The sequence below is a fragment of the Scyliorhinus canicula genome, chromosome 23 (assembly GCF_902713615.1).
Source record: "Scyliorhinus canicula chromosome 23, sScyCan1.1, whole genome shotgun sequence".
Lineage (NCBI taxonomy): Eukaryota > Metazoa > Chordata > Chondrichthyes > Carcharhiniformes > Scyliorhinidae > Scyliorhinus > Scyliorhinus canicula.
Genome location: NC_052168.1, coordinates 24,534,072 through 24,553,210, shown reverse-complemented (window position 1 = coordinate 24,553,210; position 19,139 = coordinate 24,534,072). Strand labels below are relative to the sequence as shown.

Below are 19,139 nucleotides of genomic sequence, written 5' to 3'. Positions count from 1 at the left end.
ACAATTTTAATATTTAATATTGAATAACTGCTTAATAGTGAGATTGAGAAAGGCTGCAAACTAACCAAAGCTGCAGGTGTTTGTTTGTGTGTGTGTGTGCAAGGTTAGAGAGAGAAACTGCAAAACTGATATGCCAGCTGTATGAAGGACGAGATAGTAAAGCCAGGAGAAAAACAACTCCTTTCATGGAATGGAGAAATACTAGTAAAGAAGCAAAGCCAGCCATTGTCTACATCAGTGGTTCTCAACCTTTTTTTAACCCATGGACCCCTTTTCCTCTTAATTTTTTTGTGGACCCCCATAGCCATTCCACAGAAAAAAAAGCTTCTTATATTTTTCACTAACAAAAAAGTAAAGGAATTGTATCAAATATTAAAGAAATAGTAAATGGTTATGCTTTATTTTGAAGGAAAACTAATTTATTGCAAATAAACATATTTAACAATTAAATTATACAGAGCATTATGTACACTAGTAAGTAATTCATAATAAATCATTTTAAGATAGGCCTAAGTGAGTAATTAAGAAAAAAATGCAGATTTATTCAATGAGGTCCCTGTGGTTGATGCTGCTCAGCGAGTTTTTTTATATTCGGCTCCATCGCGGTCAATGATAGTCGAAGATCACCCTTATTCACAATGTCGAGTCTATTACGAGCTTTTGATAATAAGTGAAGAACACGACTAAATCCTGATTCAACAAGGTAAGATGATGGAAAAGCTATCACGTAGAGCTGTGCTTTATCCCAGAGTAGTGGGTACTTTTTAGCAGTGTCATTTGTTTTCCATATATTATGCTTCCCATCTTTGAATTTTGCGTGCAATATTTCATCACTTTGTAATTCAATGAGGGTCTCCTGTAAAGAAATGTCTACATCGGCAGCATTAACTTCAAAAGGAATTGCCACCCAAGTTGGTATATCCATCATGAGCAGGTCACTAGAACGAGCTTGCATATTTTCATGCAAATTTTCCAAATATTCAGCATATAATTTGTTCTGAATAGAATTGCTCTATGGACCACTAAAATATCACCGTGGACCCCCAATTCGGTATTTTATTTGTGTGGACCCCCAGTAATGTTACAAGGACCCCCAGGGTCCATGTGGACCCGGGTTGAGAACCATTGGTCTACATGAATGCCTGTGAAAAACCTGCTTATCAATTGAATGTATAAAGACTGAAGGTTACTGCGCTTGGCATGTCTTCCTCTCTCTCCTGTGGTGAGAGGAATGCGTCCTCTGCAGTGTAAGAAATAAAAGACTTGCTCATACTCATGACTGATTGTTTCTGAGTTTTCCTTTTTCCCACCACAGTTCAATACAACAATACAACAGTGGTGACTACCACACCCGGCACGGAACGCAACTTGTAAGAGCTGCGGGAAGTAGGGCCAATTCGCAATAGCCTTCTAGGCCTGATCCCCCCCTAAATCTTCTAGGCCCAGCAGCACTGCCTGTTGCCTGTTGGGGCCGCCCCTAGCTGCCGCACCACCCGCCATGTGCGACCCGTGGGCGCCGCCATCTTTAATTTCGGCCGACACGTGCGACCCACGGGGGACGCCATCTTGAGATGCCATCGCCGCTGACACCCGCCTGCGTGATCCATAGGAGCTGCCATTTTGGACGCCATTGTAGATGCCTCGCGCAACTCATGGGGGCCGCCACCTTGGGACCACTCCGCAGCCTCCCAGGTGCCCAACTCACCCGAACGTATGCTGGCCGCCGCTACCTCCGACTGGCCTACCGACCTCCTTCCGACACTCGCCTCCATCACACTCGACCAGTCCCAGCCGCACCACCTCGCAAAGTCCATGATGACTGTCCGGATCAATGGGCACGAGACGGCATATCTTTTCGACTCCGCGAGCACAGACAGCTTCATACACCCAGGTAAGGCGCTGCTCCCTCCCCATCCTACCTGCGCCCCAGAAAATCTCCCTGGCTTCTGGATCCCCGCAGTAGAAATCCGGGCGTACTATGTCACAACCTTTGCTGTGCAAGGCGTAGAGTACACCAACTTTAGGCTCTACGTCCTCACCCAACTCTGCGCGGCCCTATTACTGGGGCTCGACTTCCAGTGCCATCTCCAGAGCCTTACCTTAAAGTCAGACGGACCCCTGTCTTCACCGTCTTTAGCCTCGTGACCCTTAAGGTCGCCCCACCCTCCCTCTTCACAAACCTCACCCCGGACTGTAAGCCCGTCGCTACCAGAAGCAGATGCTACAATGCCCAGGACACTATCAGGTCGGAGGTCCAGCACCTCCTGCGAGAGGGGATCATTGAGGCTAGTAACAGCCCCTGGAGAGCCCAAGTGGTGGTCGTCAAGACTGGGGAGAAGCACCAGATGGTAATCGATTATAGCCAGACCATTAACCGGTACACGCAGCTTGATGCGTACCCCCTCCCCCGCATATCTGACACGGTCAATCAGATTGCGCAGTCTACAGTCGACTTGAAGTCTGCATACCACCAGCTCCCTATCCGCCCGTAGGACCGCCAATACACTGCCTTCGAGGCAGATGGCCGCCTCTATCACTTCCTCAGGGTTCCCTTCGGCGTCACCAACGGGGTCTCGGTCTTCCAAAGCGAAATGGACCGAATGGTTGATCAGTACGGGCTGCGGGCTATTGCTATATTTATCTGGCTATAAATACGGCAGTCAATATGGTCGCCTTCCTTGATCCTAATTATGTTTTCTCTAGAGTTGCCAGGTATCTTTCGATACCGCCACAACGTTCAAACCCGAATACTGATCAAAGAATCAATGCACCAGTTAGTTAGTTCAAAGTCAATACTATTTATTTACACACACAGTAATATCTACTCATGCACAAAATACCACAAACTAAACTATCTCTAACGCTAACGCCTATACTTAACTTCGGGTGCCCACTCAGTCAGAGGAACAATGGCCGTTGTTCGGATCGGAGGCTGTTGGGTTCGAAGAGGTAACAGGAGAACAGCTAAGATCGTCCATCTGATAGAGAGCGTTGACCTTGGACTTACTGCCTCTGGTGCAGCTGGTGGACGGGTCTCTCCACTTCGAGAGCCGAGTCCAAGAGAGCGATTCTCTCTCGGGGGCTTCTTCTTATACCCCAAGGGGCTTCGCGCGTTTTTGGGCGGGCCTTGAACTTGGCCACAATTAATTGGGCCGTATCTCAATAAAGGGGTGGGTGTTCTGATGGCTGGGCGTGTCTTTGGTGGCCGTTGGCCTGGCTTTGTTTGTGTCTTTCTGGCGCTGGGATGTCTGCAATAGTATCGGTTACTTGAGTGTCATTCCTTTGTTCCCGGAAATGACCTACAGTTTCAGTGTTGTCTGGGAGTTGCTTTGTCCAAATGCATACAGGCTCTGTGCCTGCTTACTTTCTTAACATTGTCCATATTTCCCTACAGTCATTGCGATCATCCATTTTGTATTCTGGAAGTGGCCATCCCAGATGACTACAGGGCCACGTTCCCGTACCTAGACAACGTCACCATCTGCGGCCATGACCAGCAGGATCATGACGAAAACCGCCAGCGCTTCCTCCACACCGCTAAACTCATGAACCTAACCTGTAATAGAGGGAAATGCGTCTTCCGCACAACCCGCCTCGCCATTCTCGGCTACATCGTGGAACACGGAGTCCTTGGGCCCGACCCCGACCACATGCGCCCCCTTCTGGAACTCCCCCTCCCCCACTGCCCAAAGGCCCTGAAGAGATGCCTGGGGTTCTTCTTTTACTATGCCCAGTGGGTCCCCTAATTTGCGGACAAGGCCCGTCCACTGATCAAATCCACCATTTGTCCCCTGACGGCTGAGGCCCGACTGGCCTTCAATCGCATCAAAGCAGATATTGCCAAAGCCGCGATGCACACTGTGGACGAGTCCATCCCATTCCAAGGGGAGAGCGATGCGTCGGACTTTGCTCTGGTCGCTACACTCAATCAGGCGGGCAGGCCCGTGGCCTTCTTCTCCCGTACCCTCCATGCCTCCGAATTTCGGCACTCCTCCGTCGAAAAGGAGGCCCAAGCCATCGTAGAAGCTGTGCGGCATTGGGGACATTACCTGGCCGGCAGGAGATTCACTCTCCTCACTGACCAACAGTCGGTTGCCTTCATGTTCAATAACACACAGCGGGGCAAGATCAAAAATGATAAGATCTTGACGTGGAGGATCGGGTTCTCCACCTACAGCTATGATATCTTGTATCGACCCGGGAAGCTCAATGAGCCCCCAGATGCCCTGTCCCGCTGTACATGTGCCAGCGCACAAGTAGACCGACTCCGGGCCCTCCACAACGACCCCTGTCACCCGAGGGTCACCCGTTTTTTCCACTTCATCCAGGCTCGCAACCTGCTCTACTCCATCGAGGAGGTCAGGTCTGTGACCAGGGACTACCAGGTCTGCGCGGAGTGCAAACCGCACTTCTATCAGCCAGACAGAACACATCTGGTAAAGGCCTCCCGCCCCTCTGAGCGCCTCAGCATGGACTTCAAAGGGCCCCTCCCCTCTGTCATAATATACACACAGGTATATGATGGTGCACAGACAGACAGTGATGGACACACAGGATGACCAGTGAACACACAGAACACAGCAGCCAATCACCAGACAGGACACGACCACTATAAAGCCAGAGGGCACTAGTTTTCCCACTCTCTTGGGATTTAGCCTCTGAGACAGTCAGAGCCCGTGAGCAGCAACTAGAACACACACCATGTGGTAGTAAAATAGCCTCGGGTTAGCCTCAGGTCTCCAGTCAAGTCAGCATAGTGTCAACCCACAGTCAAAGTATGTATGATAGTTAAGAGTTCAATAAAATCGAGTTGCATTTCTTCAAGTGTTGGAAGCCTGTCTCTCTCACTGCTGCTGTAAACGCAGTCCTCACAGACCCAGCTTACCCAACACATCATGGTACCAGTGAGTCATGCTCGAGTTTGATGGACCTATCTTGAGATAGTCTGCCTTTGACCAGCGATCAGCCATCCGGTAACATGGACAGCGTCCGCCCTCCCCCGCAGCTCCGCATCGCCAGCAACCACGGTGCTAACTGGAAGCTTTTCAAGTAGAAGTTCCAGCTGTATCTTGAAGCCACCGACCTCGAAACCGCATCGGATGCCAGGAAGTTCGCTCTCTTCCTCTCTACAGCCGGGGACCACGCTATCCACATCTTTAACTCCCTCACCTTTGCTGAAGGCAACGACAAGACAAAGTTTAAAACAGTCCTGCTGAAGTTCGACAGCCACTGTGACATTGAAGTCAATGAGAGCTTTGAACGCCATGTGTTCCAGCAGAGGCTTCAGGGTGAGGATGAATCTTTTCAGTCCTTTTTAACCCATCTCTGCATCCTCGCGCAGTCCTGCAACTACGGCTCCACTTCTGATTCTATGATTCGTGACCAGATCGTTTTCGGCATCCACTCCGATCCCCTTCGCCAGCAGCTCCTTAAAGTTAAGCAGCTCACCCTTACCATCGCCATCGGGACCTGCGTCCTACACGAGCATACTAACAACTGGTACTCCCATATCAAGGGGGCAGAGACGGCGCGTCAAGGCCCCCACGATGCAGAGCGGGTGCAGGCCGTAAAACAGCTCCAGGCCCTGAGTCTGGATGAGGGCAGCTATTCCGCGTGCTTTTCCCGGGCTCCTGCACATGCGCGCTACAACCAAGGGGTTCGCGAGGCAGGCGACCGAACCGCGCAGGTGCGCAAATCATTCGACCGCACCGCGCATGCGCGGTGGCGCACGGAACGTCCTGATGTCGGCGCTATGACGTGCAACAACTGTGGCTCCGCCCATTTAAAGCGGCAATGTCCCGCAAAACCTCGACGCTGTCTCAAGTGTGGCAAGCTTGGCTACTACGCAGCCCTGTGCAGATCTGCTCAACTGGCCAACACACAGCGATCCAGCCGCAGCGCATGAACGTCCGGTCAGTACAGCAACCCGTTACAGACTCCGACATGCTTCCAGATCCCAACACCGAGGGCCTCACATCCCCATTCCGGGTGGGCATCATCACCAAGCATACGCTGCTTTCAGCAAAGAAGGTGAAACAACTCCCAGTGATGAGCATTGATCCATATGACGAGTGGTGTGCCACCCTTACGGTCAACAAGGTTCGCAAACGCTTCAGGCTGGACACCGATGCTTCAGCGAACCTCATTTCAAAGTCTGACCTTGACACCATCCGTGTCAAGCCAAGCATTCTTCCACCGGCCTGCCAGCTCCTCGACTACAATGGCAATGCCATTGCTGCCAGTGGCTCATGCCAGCTTGCAGTATCCCATCGTTCTTCAAAAGCAACCCTGCGTTTTGAAATTGTAGGAACCAACAGAGCTTCCCTGCTCGGTGCTCGGGCCTGCAAACCCCTGAATCTTGTACAGCGGGTTCACACCATGTCGTCCGTTGAGGCAACGGCCTCGCCAGATGTCAACTTCCAAGCCCAATTAGATGACATCATAGCACAGTACCACAGCGTCTTCGAAGGTATGGGCACACTCCCGTACCGATACAAGATACTGCTGAAGCCAAATGCCACACCTGTGGTTCGTGCACCGCGCCGGCACCCCTTAAGGACCGCCTCAAGCAGCAGCTGCAAGACCTCCAGGACGAGGGCGTCATTTCTAAGGTCACGGAACCCACGGACTGGGTTAGCTCCATGGTTTGTGTCAAAAAACAGTCTGGGGAACTTCGCATTTGTATCGACCACAAAGATTTGAACCGTGACATCATCAGGGAACACTACCCTATACCTAAACGAGAAGAGCTCGCCAGCGAAATGGCTCACGCCAAGTTTTTCATGAAGCTGGGTGCCTCCAAGGGATTTTGGCAAATACAGCTGGACGCGTCCAGTTGAAAGCTGTGCACATTTAACACCCCGTTCGGTCGCTACTGTTACAACCGGATGCCCTTTGGCATCATCTCCGCCTCGGAGGTGTTCCACCGCATAATGGAGCAAATGATGGAGGGCATCGAGGGGGTGCGAGTGTACGTCGATGCTATCATTATCTGGTCCACAACTCATCAGGAGCACATTGATCGCCTCAAGCGAGTGTTCCACAGGACCCACGAGCATGGCCTCCAACAATGGAGCCAAATGCTCATTGGGTCAACCAGAATTTGTCGCCCGCTACAGAGACTGAATTTATAGACTGAATGTTGCATTACCTTGTGATCCGTTTGCACATCTGTACATATTGTTTCTTCCTAATTTGTTAACTGCCCTCTATGTTAGACGTATTAAATGCTGTGGTATGAAGAGGCAAAGTTCTGCTCCTTTTTCACCAACACAGTTTTATTTGTTGCAACTGACTCTGCACAGAACTCTGCACATCACCAGATCCAGAGGCCACCTGAAGCCCCTTTACATATCAGTGTCAATCATTGAACACTTAACATAAATGAGACAATCATTGAACACTTAACATAAATGAGACATCTAATTGCAATGATTCTTAATCCATTACATAGAACATAGAACAGTACAGCACAGAACAGGCCCTTCGGCCCTCAATGTTGTGCCGAGCCATGATCACCCTACTCAAACCCACGTATCCACCCTATACCCGTAACCCAACAACCCCCCCCTTAACCTTACTTTTATTAGGACACTACGGGCAATTTAGCATTGCCAATCCACCTAACCCGCACATCTTTGGACTGTGGGAGGAAATCGGAGCACCCGGAGGAAACCCACGCACACACGGGGAGGACGTGCAGACTCCGCACAGACAGTGACCCAGCCGGGAATCGAACCTGGGACCATGGAGCTGTGAAGCATTTATGCTAACCACCATGCTACCCTGCTGCCTCCAATTACTTAACCAGTTACTTAACACTCTATCTGCACTAGACTCCTTTCGATGTAAATACGTTAACATATTTTGTATATAGTCAGGCTCCTGCACACACACTCACTATTTATTGACCTACACACATTTTTTAAAAAAGTAAACAAAAAAGGGGGGGGGGGGGAGATGTCATAATATACACACAGGTATATGATGGTGCACAGACAGGCAGTGATGGACACACAGGATGACCAGTGAACACACAGAACACAGCAGCCAATCACCAGACAGGACACGACCACTATAAAGCCAGAGGGCACTAGTTTTCCCGCTCTCTTGGGATCCAGCCTCTGAGACAGTCAGAACCCGTGAGCAGCAACTAGAACACACACCATGTGGCAGTCAGATAGTCTAGTCAAGTTAGCCTCAGGTCTCCAGTCAAGTCAGCATAGTGTCAACCCACAGTTAAAGTATGTATGATAGTTAACAGTTCAATAAAATCGAGTTGCATTTCTTCAAGTATTGGAAGCCTGTCTCTCTCACTACTGCAGTAAATGCAGTCCTTGCAGACCCAGCTTACCCAACACATCACCCTCTACTGATCGTAACGTGTACTTCCTCAACATCATTAACGAGTACTCTGTGGTGATCGTAAATTTGACTAGATGCAATACAACTGAGCTAGTTGTAGACACTAGAGGGAGCACGGGAGAGCTATAAATACACCGGGACAGGAAGTGAGGATACACTTCACGGAAGGCAGAACTCGTAGCAGGACACAGACACACAAGCAGGCAGCATTGGAGGTAGCCGTAACTTAAGCTCTGAAGAGAGAACGAATTCACAATAAAGCATCTTCTCCACATTTGAGACTACGAGCTTTATTAAGACACGAGGAACAACACATACGCCAGATTCCCCTTCGCAATCCCCTGCACTGACATGAACTCTGCCTCCATTATCAAGGCCCTGCACAGTCTTTTCATCCTGTTCGGGTTCCCCGCCTACATCCACAGTGATCGGGGATCCTCCTTTATGAGCGACAAGTTGCGTCAGTTCCTGCTTAGCAAAGGCATTGCCTCCAGCAGGACAACTAGCTATAACCCCCAGGGAAATCGACAGGTGGAGAGGGAGAACGCGACGGTCTGGAAGGCCGTCCTTCTGGTCCTACGGTCGAAAAGTCTCCTAGTCTCCCGCTGACAGGAGGTCCTCCCCGATGCGCTTCACTCCATCCGGTCATTCCTATGTACAGCCTCTAATGAGACTCCTCATGAACGTATGTTTGCCTTCCCCAGGAAGTCCACCTCCGGGGTCTTGCTTCTGTCCTGGCTGACAGTCCCGGGGCCCGTCCTTCTCCGGAAGCATGCAACGAGCCATAAAACCGATCCCCTCGTCGAGAAGGTCCTGCTGCTCCATGCAACCCCCCAATATGCCTACGTGGCACAGCAGGACGGGTGGCAGGACACGGTCTCCCGGGATTTTCGATCCTGCAGGCTCCCATCACCGCCACCCCCCACCCTACACCGTCTTCCCCCATCCCTACTCACCTCACTCACGAACTGACACCCGCAGGCCCACTGGCGACAAGCACCACCACCTTCGCCCATACACCACCTACTCAACATCTGGGTGAAGAAGAAGACAACACGCTTCCGGACGCGCAGGTCTTGACGCCGACGCCCACACCACAGCCGGGACTGAGGCAGCCACAGTGGAAGGTCAAGGCCCCGAACAGATTTGACCTTCAAGACCACTTCACCCACGCCGGACTCTTTTTTTAAACAGGGGGGTGAATGTGGTAAACCAGGTTATTGCATTATATATATCATACTGTATTGTGCATGCCTGGGCTTGTCCAGGCTGGCTCGGGTGTGGCTCCTCCTCTCGGGCTTCTGTATAAAAGTGGCAAGTCTCCGTTCGGGTCCAGAGGCAGGAAGCTTGCTGTTTAGTGTATTAAAGCCTCAGTCACATTCATCACTCGTCGTGTGTTATTGATGGTGTATCAAGTTATATAATAAACTACCTTGTTTAAGAATAAAGTTTGACTCCTGGGCTATTTTTAAATGGAATCACTCAAATTAAAAGACACAGACAAACGGACCACTTGAGGAAACGCCTTTTACATGGTCATGGCAACGACTGCTATTCCCATTTACATCTCCTCTGGAGCCATTTTCTACTTATCCCATTACCACCCCTTTTTCCTTGCAGCATTATCTCTTTTGCCATTTAATATCCTCTGCCTTCAACCCAAACACAGACCTTCCCTTTTGTTCTTTCCTCCCCTTCCCTTTCTGTGTCTCGGCACTTGATATACCTTTAATTCATTCAAGGCCCGATGAAGGATCATAAATCTGAAACACTGACTTTATTTTTCTCTCCACAATTGCTGTCAGACCTATGACTATTTCCAGCATTTTCTATTTTTATTTAGGCTTTCCAGCATCTAAAGTTTTTTTCCCTTTTGCTTATTTGTGATATTCCTTGAATCCTTGATCTGTTCTAGGCACTGTGCACATCACTGAATTTGGCAACTACCTGCTATCAGGCATTGCTGCCTGTGAAGTTGATCTGGAATGCCATTATACTTTTGGCCATTTCATGCAGCAGTACACGTAATTTACCAGCCACTGACCAAGCAGCAAGGTGCTCCATCACTCCAAACCTCGAGTGTATTAGAGTCATAGTTACATATCACAGAAAAGACCCTTCAGCCCTTCGAGTCTGCTCCAGTCAAAAACAACCACCAAACTATTCTTTTTTTAAAAATAATTTTTATTGAGATTTTCAAAAACATAACAACAAGAAAACAGTATTAACAACAACAAAAAGAAAAACACACTAACCCCCAAAACCACCCCCCCCCCCCCCCCCCCCCCCCGTGACTACTAAAAGAAGAAATAGATAAACACCCGGCAAATTCAATAAACACATATACACATTTCTCCCTTCCACCGGAACAACCCACACCTCCCCCTCCTCCCCCTCCCCTCCCCCTCCTCTCCCCCCCTCTCCCCCTCCTCTCCCCCCCTCCCCCTCCTCTCCCCCCCTCCCCCTCCCCCTCCTCTCTCCCCCTCCCCTCTCCCCCTCCCCTCCTCTCCCTCCCTCCCCCCCTCCCCCTCCTCTCTCCCCCTCCCCTCCTCTCCCTCCCTCCCCCCTCCCCCCGGGTTGCTACTGCTGCCGGCCTATTTTCCTACCGTTCTGCCAGGAAGTCCAGGAAAGGCTGCCACCGCCGAAAGAACCCTTGTACTGATCCCCTCAGGGCAAATTTCGCCTTCTCCAATTTTATGAACCCCACCATATAATTGATCCAGGCCTCCACGCTTGGGGGCCTCGCATCCTTCCATTGAAGCAAAATCCTCAGCCGGGCTACTAGGGACGCAAAGGCTAGAACCCCGGCCTCTTTCGCCTCCTGCACTCCCGGCTCCACTGCAACCCCAAAAATTGCGAGTCCCCAGCCTGGCTTGACCCTGGATCGTACCACCCTCGACACCGTCCTTGCTACCCCCTTCCAAAACTCCCCCAGCGCTGGGCATGCCCAGAACATATGGTCGTGGTTTGCTGGGCTCCCCGAGCACCTAGCACACCTGTCTTCGCCCCCGAAAAACCTACTCATCCTCGTCCCAGTCATGTGGGCCGAGTGCAGCACCTTGAACTGAATGAGGCTAAGCCTCGCACAGGAAGAGGAGGAATTCACTCTTTCCAGGGCATCCGCCCACGTCCCCTCCTCAATCTCCTCACCCAGTTCCTCCTCCCATTTACCCTTCAGCTCCTCCACCGAGGCCTCATCCACCTCCTGCATGACGTGGTACACAAAATCCTCCCCCCTCCAACCCACAACCCCGAGAGCACCCTGTCCCGTACCCCACATGGGGACAGCAGAGGGAACCCCTCCACCTGCCGCCTGGCAAACGCCCAAACCTGCATGTACCTAAACATGTTCCCCGGGGGGAGCCCAAACTTCCCCTCTAACTCACCCAGGCTCGCAAACCTCCCATCCACAAACAGGTCCCTCAACCTCCTAATACCTACCCTGTGCCAGCCCAGAAACCCGCCATCGATGCTCCCTGGAACAAACTGGTGGTTCCCCCGTATCGGGGACTCCATCGAGCCCCCCACCTCCCCCCTATGCCGTCTCCATTGCCCCCAAATTTTGAGGGTAGCCGCCACCACCGGGCTCGTGGTATACCTCGCTGGAGGGAGCGGCAACGGCGCCGTTATCAGCGCCTCCAGGCTCGTGTCCATGCAGGACGCCATCTCCATCCTCTTCCATGCTGCCCCTGCCCCGTCCATTACCCACTTACACACCATCGCTGCATTGGCAGCCCAATAGTACCCGCAGAGGTTGGGCAACGCCAGCCCCCCCCTATCCTTGCCCCGCTCCAAAAACACCCTTATCACCCTCGGAGTCCCATGCGCCCATACAAATCCCGTAATACTCCTGTTGACCCTCCTAAAAAAGGCCTTCGGGATAAGGATGGGGAGGCACTGGAATAGGAACAAAAACCTTGGGAGCACCGTCATCATGACGGATTGCAACCTGCCCGCCAGCGACAGTGGCAAAATGTCCCATCTTTTGAACTCCTCCTCCATTTTCTCCACTAGCCTAGTGAGGTTAAGCTTGTGAAGGGCCCCCAGCTCCTAGCCACCTGGACTCCCAGGTACCGAATGCTACCCCCCCCCCCCCCTTTCCAGCGGGAGCCTACCAATCCCCTCCTCTTGATCCCCCGGGTGCACGACGAACAGCTCACTCTTACCCAGGTTGAGCTTGTACCCAGAAAAGCCCCCAAATTCCCTAAGGATCTGCATCACCTCCGGCATTCCCCCCACTGGGTCCGCCACATAAAGCAACAAGTCATCTACGTATAATGACACTCGGTGCTCCTCCCCACCCCGCACCCGACCCCTCCAATTCCTCGACTCCCTCAATGCCATGGCCAGGGGCTCAATTGCCAACGCAAAGAGTAAAGGGGACAGGGGACACCCCTGCCTCGTCCCTTCGGTACAACCGAAAGTACTCCGATCTCTTCCTATTCGTGGCTACGCTTGCCATCGGGGCCTCATATAACAGCCTCACCCAACTGACAAACCCCTCCCCGAACCCAAACCTTTCCAGCACCTCCCACAAGTACCCCTACTCAACCCTATCAACGGCCTTCTCCGCGTCTAATGCTACCACTATCTCCCCCTCCCCTTCTACCGCCGGCATCATTATAACATTCAGAAGCCTACAGATATTGGTGTTCAGCTGCCTTCCCTTCACAAACCCTGTCTGGTCCTCATGAATGACCCCCGGCACACAGTCCTCTATCCTTGTGGCCAAGATCTTCGCCAACAGCTTGGCATCCACATTTAACAACGAGATCGGCCTATATGATCCACACTGTAGGGGGTCCTGGTCCCGTTTAAGGATCAAGGAAATCATCACCCGTGACATAGTCGCGGGGCAAAGCCCCCCCCTCCCTTGCCTCGTTAAAGGTCCTAACCAACAGGGGGCCCAACAGGTCTGCATACATTTTGTAAAATTCGACCGGAAACCCATCCGGCCCTGGCGCCTTCCCCGACTGCATGCTGCCTATCCCTTTGACCATCTCCTCCAGCTCAATCAGCGCCCCCAGCCCCTCCACCTGCCCCTCCTCCACCTTCGGAAATCTCAGCCTATCCAAAAAGCACCATTCCCCCCCCCCCCTCCACTGGGGGCTCGGACCGGTACAATTCCCCATAAATGTCCCTGAAGACCCCATTAATGTCCACCCCCCTTCGCACCACATTGCCTCCCCCATCCGTCACTCCACCAGTCTCCCTGGCCGCGTCTCGCTTACGGAGCTGATGCGCCAGCATCCTACTCACCTTCTCCCCATATTCGTACACCGCTCCCTGTGCCTTCCTCCACTGAGCTTCCGCCTTTCCGGTGGTCAGCAAGTCGAACTTGGCCTGAAGGTTACGTCGCTCCCCCAACAGTCCCTCCTCCGGAGCCTCCGCGTATCTCCTGTCCACCCTCACCATCTCCCCCACCAACCTCTCCCTCTCTCTTTGCTCTCCCCTCTCCCTATGGGCTCGGATGGAAATCAACTCCCCTCTAATCACCGCCTTCAATGCCTCCCAAACCATCCCCACCCGGACCTCCCCATTATCATTGGCCTCTAAGTACCTCTTGATACACCCCCGAACCCGCCCGCCCACCTTCTCATCCGCCAGCAGTCCCACCTCCAGGCGCCAGAGCGGGCGCTGGTCCCTCTCCTCCCCCAGCTCAAGGTCTACCCAGTGCGGGGCATGGTCCGAAATGACTATGGCCGAATACTCGGCATCCTTCACCCTCGAAATCAGCCCCCTGCTCAGGACAAAAAAATCGATCCGGGAATAGGCTTTCTGCACATGGGAAAAAAATAAATACTCCCTGGCCCTCGGCCTCGCGGACCTCCAAGCATCCACACGCCCCATGTGGTCCATAAACCCCCTCAACACCTAAGCTGCCGCGGGCCTCCTGCCCGTCCTGCACATGGATCGATCCAATGGGGGATCCAGCACTGTGTTAAAGTCCCCTCCCCAGTATAAGGCCCCCCCGCCTCTAGATCCGGAATGCGGCCCAGCATGCGCCGCATAAAACCCGCATCGTCCCAATTTGGGGCATAGATATTCACCAGCACCACCCGCTCACCATCACATACGTCCCTCCATTGTCAGCCACTACCTTTGAAGCCTCAAACGACACCCTCATCCCCACCAGAATCGCCACCGCACGATTTTTTGCATCCAACCCCGAATGAAACACTTGGCCTACCCAGCCCTTCCTCAGTCTAACCTGGTCCGCCACCTTCAGGTGCGTCTCCTGGAGCATAACCACGTCCGCCTTCAGCCCCTTCAGGTGCGTAAACACCCGTTTGACCGGCCCATTCAGCCCTCTCAGATTCCAAGTTATCAGCCGGATCAGAGGGCTCCCTGCCCCCCTCCCCTGCCGACTAGCCATAACCTGTCCCCTGCCCGCCCCAGGCCAGCGCCCCCTGCTCGGCCCTTTCCCCACGGCGGCAAACCCCCACCCCGGCCCCCCCTGCATACTCCAGCTCCTTCCTGGCCATTTCAGCAGCAACCCGGTAATGGCACACCCCCCCTCCCCCCTCCACACCCCCCCAGGCTAGGACCCCTCCCAGCCGCGTTACTCCCTCCGTAGCACTCCTGTGAGCCAGCTAACTTCTGCTGACCCCGGCGACTCCCGCCACACCTCCGACCCCCCCCCCCCCCCCAACGTGGAGCTACTCCTCCTCCCCCAGACCCATCAGCAGACCCTCCTCCTCCCCCTCCCGCTTTCGCGCGGGAAAAAAAGCCCGCGCTTCTCAGCTCCGACCCCACCCCCATCCACCCTCAGCACGGGAAACAGAAGAAAAGCCCGCGCTTTCCCTCTGCCCGACCCCGCCCACGCAAAAAAGACAGCACCCCACCCACCCTAGAAACAACACACAACCAGCTTAAAACAGCATAAAACAGCGTAAAACAGAGACCCTTCCCACCAAAAGTTAACACAGTTATTTACAAACCCCCGACCCTCAGTTAGAGTCCAACTTCTCGGCCTGCACAAAGGCCCACGCCTCCTCCGGGGACTCAAAATAAAAGTGCCGGTCCTTGAAAGTGACCCACAGACGCGCCGGCTGTAACATGGCAAACTTCACACTCTTTCTGTGGAGCACCGCCTTCGTCCGGTTGTACCCAACCCTCCGCTTAGCCACCTCCACACTCCAGTCCTGGTAGATCCGCACTACCGTGTTCTCCCACTTGCTGCTCTGCTCCTTCTTGGCCCACCTAAGCACGCACTCTCGGTCAGCGAACCGCTGGAACCTCACCAGCACCGCCCGTGGCGGCTCATTCGGCTTGGGTCTCCTAGCCAGTATTCTGTGGGCCCCCTCCAGCTCCAGGGGCCCCTGGATGGACCCAGCTCCCTTCACTGAGTTCAACAAAACGACCACATAGGCCCCCAGGTCTGACCCCTCCAGCCCCTCCGTGAGGCCCAGGATCCGCAAATCTTTCCACCTCGACCGGTTCTCCATCTCATCGAACCGCTCCTGCCACTTCTTATGGAGCACCTCATGCATCTCCACCTTTCCCGCGAGGGCCGCGACCTCATCCTCTCTTTCGGAGGCTTGTTGTCGGAGCGCCCGGATCTCCACCCCCTGGGCTGCCTGCGTCGCCAGCAACTTGTCCGCATTCGCCTTCAGCGAGTCTAGCAGCTCCACTTTTAGCTCCTGAAAACATCGCTGGAGTCTCCTGCTGCTCCTGCGCCCACTGCCTCCATTCCTCGAGGCCTCCGCCGGCCGCCATCTTGATTCTCTTCCCCCGCTTTTTCTTAGGCGCTGCCACCGCTATTTTGCTGGCCCCACTCCTGGTCAAGAACATAGACCACTGGGGATCCGCTGCAGACACCTTCCCACACGGGAACCGTTGAGCAAGTACCGCTGGGGGCCCTTAAAAAAGCCCAAAAGTCCGTTCCTGGCGGGAGCTGCCAAATGTGCGGCTTAGCTCCCCATAGCCGCAACCGGAAGTCCACCTAACTATTCTAATCCCATTTTCCAGCACTTGAATGTAATGAAATGAAAATCATTTAATGTCACAAGTAGGCTTCAAATGAAGTTACTGTGGAAAGCCCCTAGTCGCCACATTCCGGCGCCTGTTCGGGGAGGCTGTTACAGGAATTGAACCGTGCTGCTGGCCTGCCTTGGTCTGCTTTAAAAGCCAGCGATTTAGCCCAGTGTGCTAAACTTGATCCATAACCTTGTATGCCTTGGGATCGCAAGTGCACATATAAATGCTTCTTAAATGATGTGAGTATCTCTGCCTGCAGGCAACGAGCTCCAGACCCCACCAACCTCTGGGTGAAAAGGTTTTTCCTCACATCCCCTCTAAACCTCCTGCCCTTTACCTTAAATCTATGCCCCCTTGGTCATTGATCCCCCCACCAAGGGGAAAAGTTTTTTCCTGTCTCCTCTATATATGCCCCTCATAATATTATACATCTCGATCCTCTGCTCCAAGGAAAAGAGCCCCAGTCTATGCAATCTCTCTGCATAGATAAAGCTCTCCAGCCCAGGCAATATCCTGGTATCTCCTCTGCCTATGGATTCCAGAATTACACACAATACTCTAGCTGTGTTCTAACCAATGTTTAACACAGTCCAGCGAGTATACCATTATATTCCATTTTGTTCATCCAGGCCACCATAACCCCCCTCACCCCCCCCCCCCAATGTCTCTGTACATGAAACACTTTACAGTATGAATACTTTAAGAGCTGCTGGATCAAGCTTAAGGTCCCAAAAATGCATCAATTAAACTCCATAACTGAGTCAATAGACACAGGAAGCAGATTCAAATTATTCACAAGCACAAGAGGTCAGTCTCCACACATATTGGGCCTGATCTGTGTAAGTAAATGGGTTTTGAACAAGTCAAAATATTGTCTAGTATGTGTTGTGCACAAAATGCAGCGGTTTCACATGCCGAGGCTAGTTACGAAAAGCCTGATGCACTATCAATTACGACGAGACGAGAGTAGAGAGTAATCGAGGCTTTATTACGCAGAGATGTGGAGCCTCCCGCAGCCGGAGAGCCTACACATTTATACTCCGCCTACTGGGCAGAGCCAGCAGGCACGGATCTACTCCCGTAGCTGTAGTACAGGGGCCTTACCATAATACCCTTGTATGCAGTATATAATACAACAGTGATGACTACCACAATACCTTTGCATCTTGCAACTAACCTCAGTAGCTGACGCTGAAGGTCGAAGGAAAAGCTCTACAAGTGTTCTTATGGAGGACATTTCTCTAACAAAACATAGTATTATAGATTGATACAAAGGGGGCCATTCGGCCCTATATGCCTTTAGTGAAACTATCCAAATAGTTCTCTTTGCCACTTCCCTGAAGCTCTGTAAATATTTTCACTTTGAGTATTTATTTTCCTTCCCTTGTGAAAGTTGCTTTGAATTTGCTTCTCCACCCTTTCAGGCAGCGCATTCCAGGTGATAACAACTCATTATTTTTCTCATCTCCCCTCTGGTTTTTTTGCCAGTCCCCTTAAATCTGTTCTGGTTACTGGCCTTTCTGCCACTGAAAGCAGTTGCTCCTTATCTACCCCATTCAAAACATTGATGATTTTGAACAGCTCCAACAGCTCTATCAAATCTGCACCACGGAGAATATCCCCAGGTTCCCCAGTCTCTCCATATAATTGAGATCTTCATCCTTGGTTAATTAAATCTAACTTGCTTCTTTCTAATTAAAATGCTAATGCTTCTTACCATTGTAACTGGGATACATAAAGTGTCGCAAACTTTCATGAGGAACTCTGAGTACTTCTCCAACATGTTCTCACTTCCAATGCTAGGAGCTGTGAATGCATTTTCTTGCACATAAGGGTCCTTCTGACAATCAACAGCTAATCTACAAAAAATGTGAGCATAAAACTGGTTTTAATGCTTTTTAATAATTATCTTTATTAGTGCCGCAAGTAGGTTTACATTAACACTGCAATGAAGTTACTGTGAAAAACCCCTGGTCGCCACACACAGACGCCTGTTCGGGTACACAGAGGGAGATTTCAGAATGTCCAATTCACCTAACCAGCATGTCTTTCGAGACTTGTGAGAGAAAACCGGTGCACCCAGGGAAGCCCATGCAGACACAGGGAGGACGTGCAGACTCCGCACAGTGACCCAAGCCGGGAATCGAACCTGGGACCCTGGTGCTGTGAAGCAACAGTGCTAATCACTGTGCTACTTGCATGGTATACTGTCATTAAAAGAAATTGAGATAAAAATATAAAATAATTACTTTGCTTCAGTATTTACCAGTGAGATGGAACAGGTGGAATTGACATTGGATAATGGGATGACCAATGAGATGAGCGCATTTAAAATAATAAGGCAGATGAATTAAATCAACTAATCAAACTCAAGTAGGATAAGTCTTGTGTTAAGAATTTGGGATGGTAACAAGGTTAACAGTGAATCTGAGATGAGAACAAAATAATAGACGAGTAACAAGACTAGCAGGCTTCTGGAGGAACAATGAGCTGCGATTTACCCAGTACCAAGAGACATCAAGAGACCAAGAGGCATCCAGAGACATTGAATGGTCATATCTGAAACATTATTTACTAGAGATCAGTCGGGCTATACGAATGAGAACTTCAAAAGCCAAAGAATTTGAGGGATGCAGACAGCTGAATTCACAGGGTGGGTTATGAAAGAGACTTAAAAGTATAACTGCTCACACTCTCATTGGGGAAAGAAACTAGTTCTCTATCCAACAGTCACAGAGCCCAGTTTGTTATGGGTCAGGGTTTAGAGAATCCCAAAGTGTATCACGGAGTCCACC

The 19,139-nt window shown here is 51.7% G+C and overlaps 1 protein-coding gene across 11 annotated transcripts in view; it reads right to left on the bottom strand.

Annotated features, from left to right (window-relative positions):
• The window catches only part of LOC119956323 (meiosis inhibitor protein 1), a 536,433-nt gene that overhangs the window by 261,925 nt on the left and 255,369 nt on the right, over positions 1-19,139 (bottom strand). For all 11 annotated transcript variants that reach the window (XR_005458631.1, XM_038783445.1, XM_038783450.1 and 8 more), the window contains one exon: positions 18,062-18,203. Coding sequence is in view for 10 of the 11 variants with exons in the window: in XM_038783445.1 (XP_038639373.1) it covers positions 18,062-18,203 (142 nt within the window). In the remaining variant the exon portion in view is untranslated. The remainder of the gene's footprint in view (positions 1-18,061; positions 18,204-19,139) is intronic.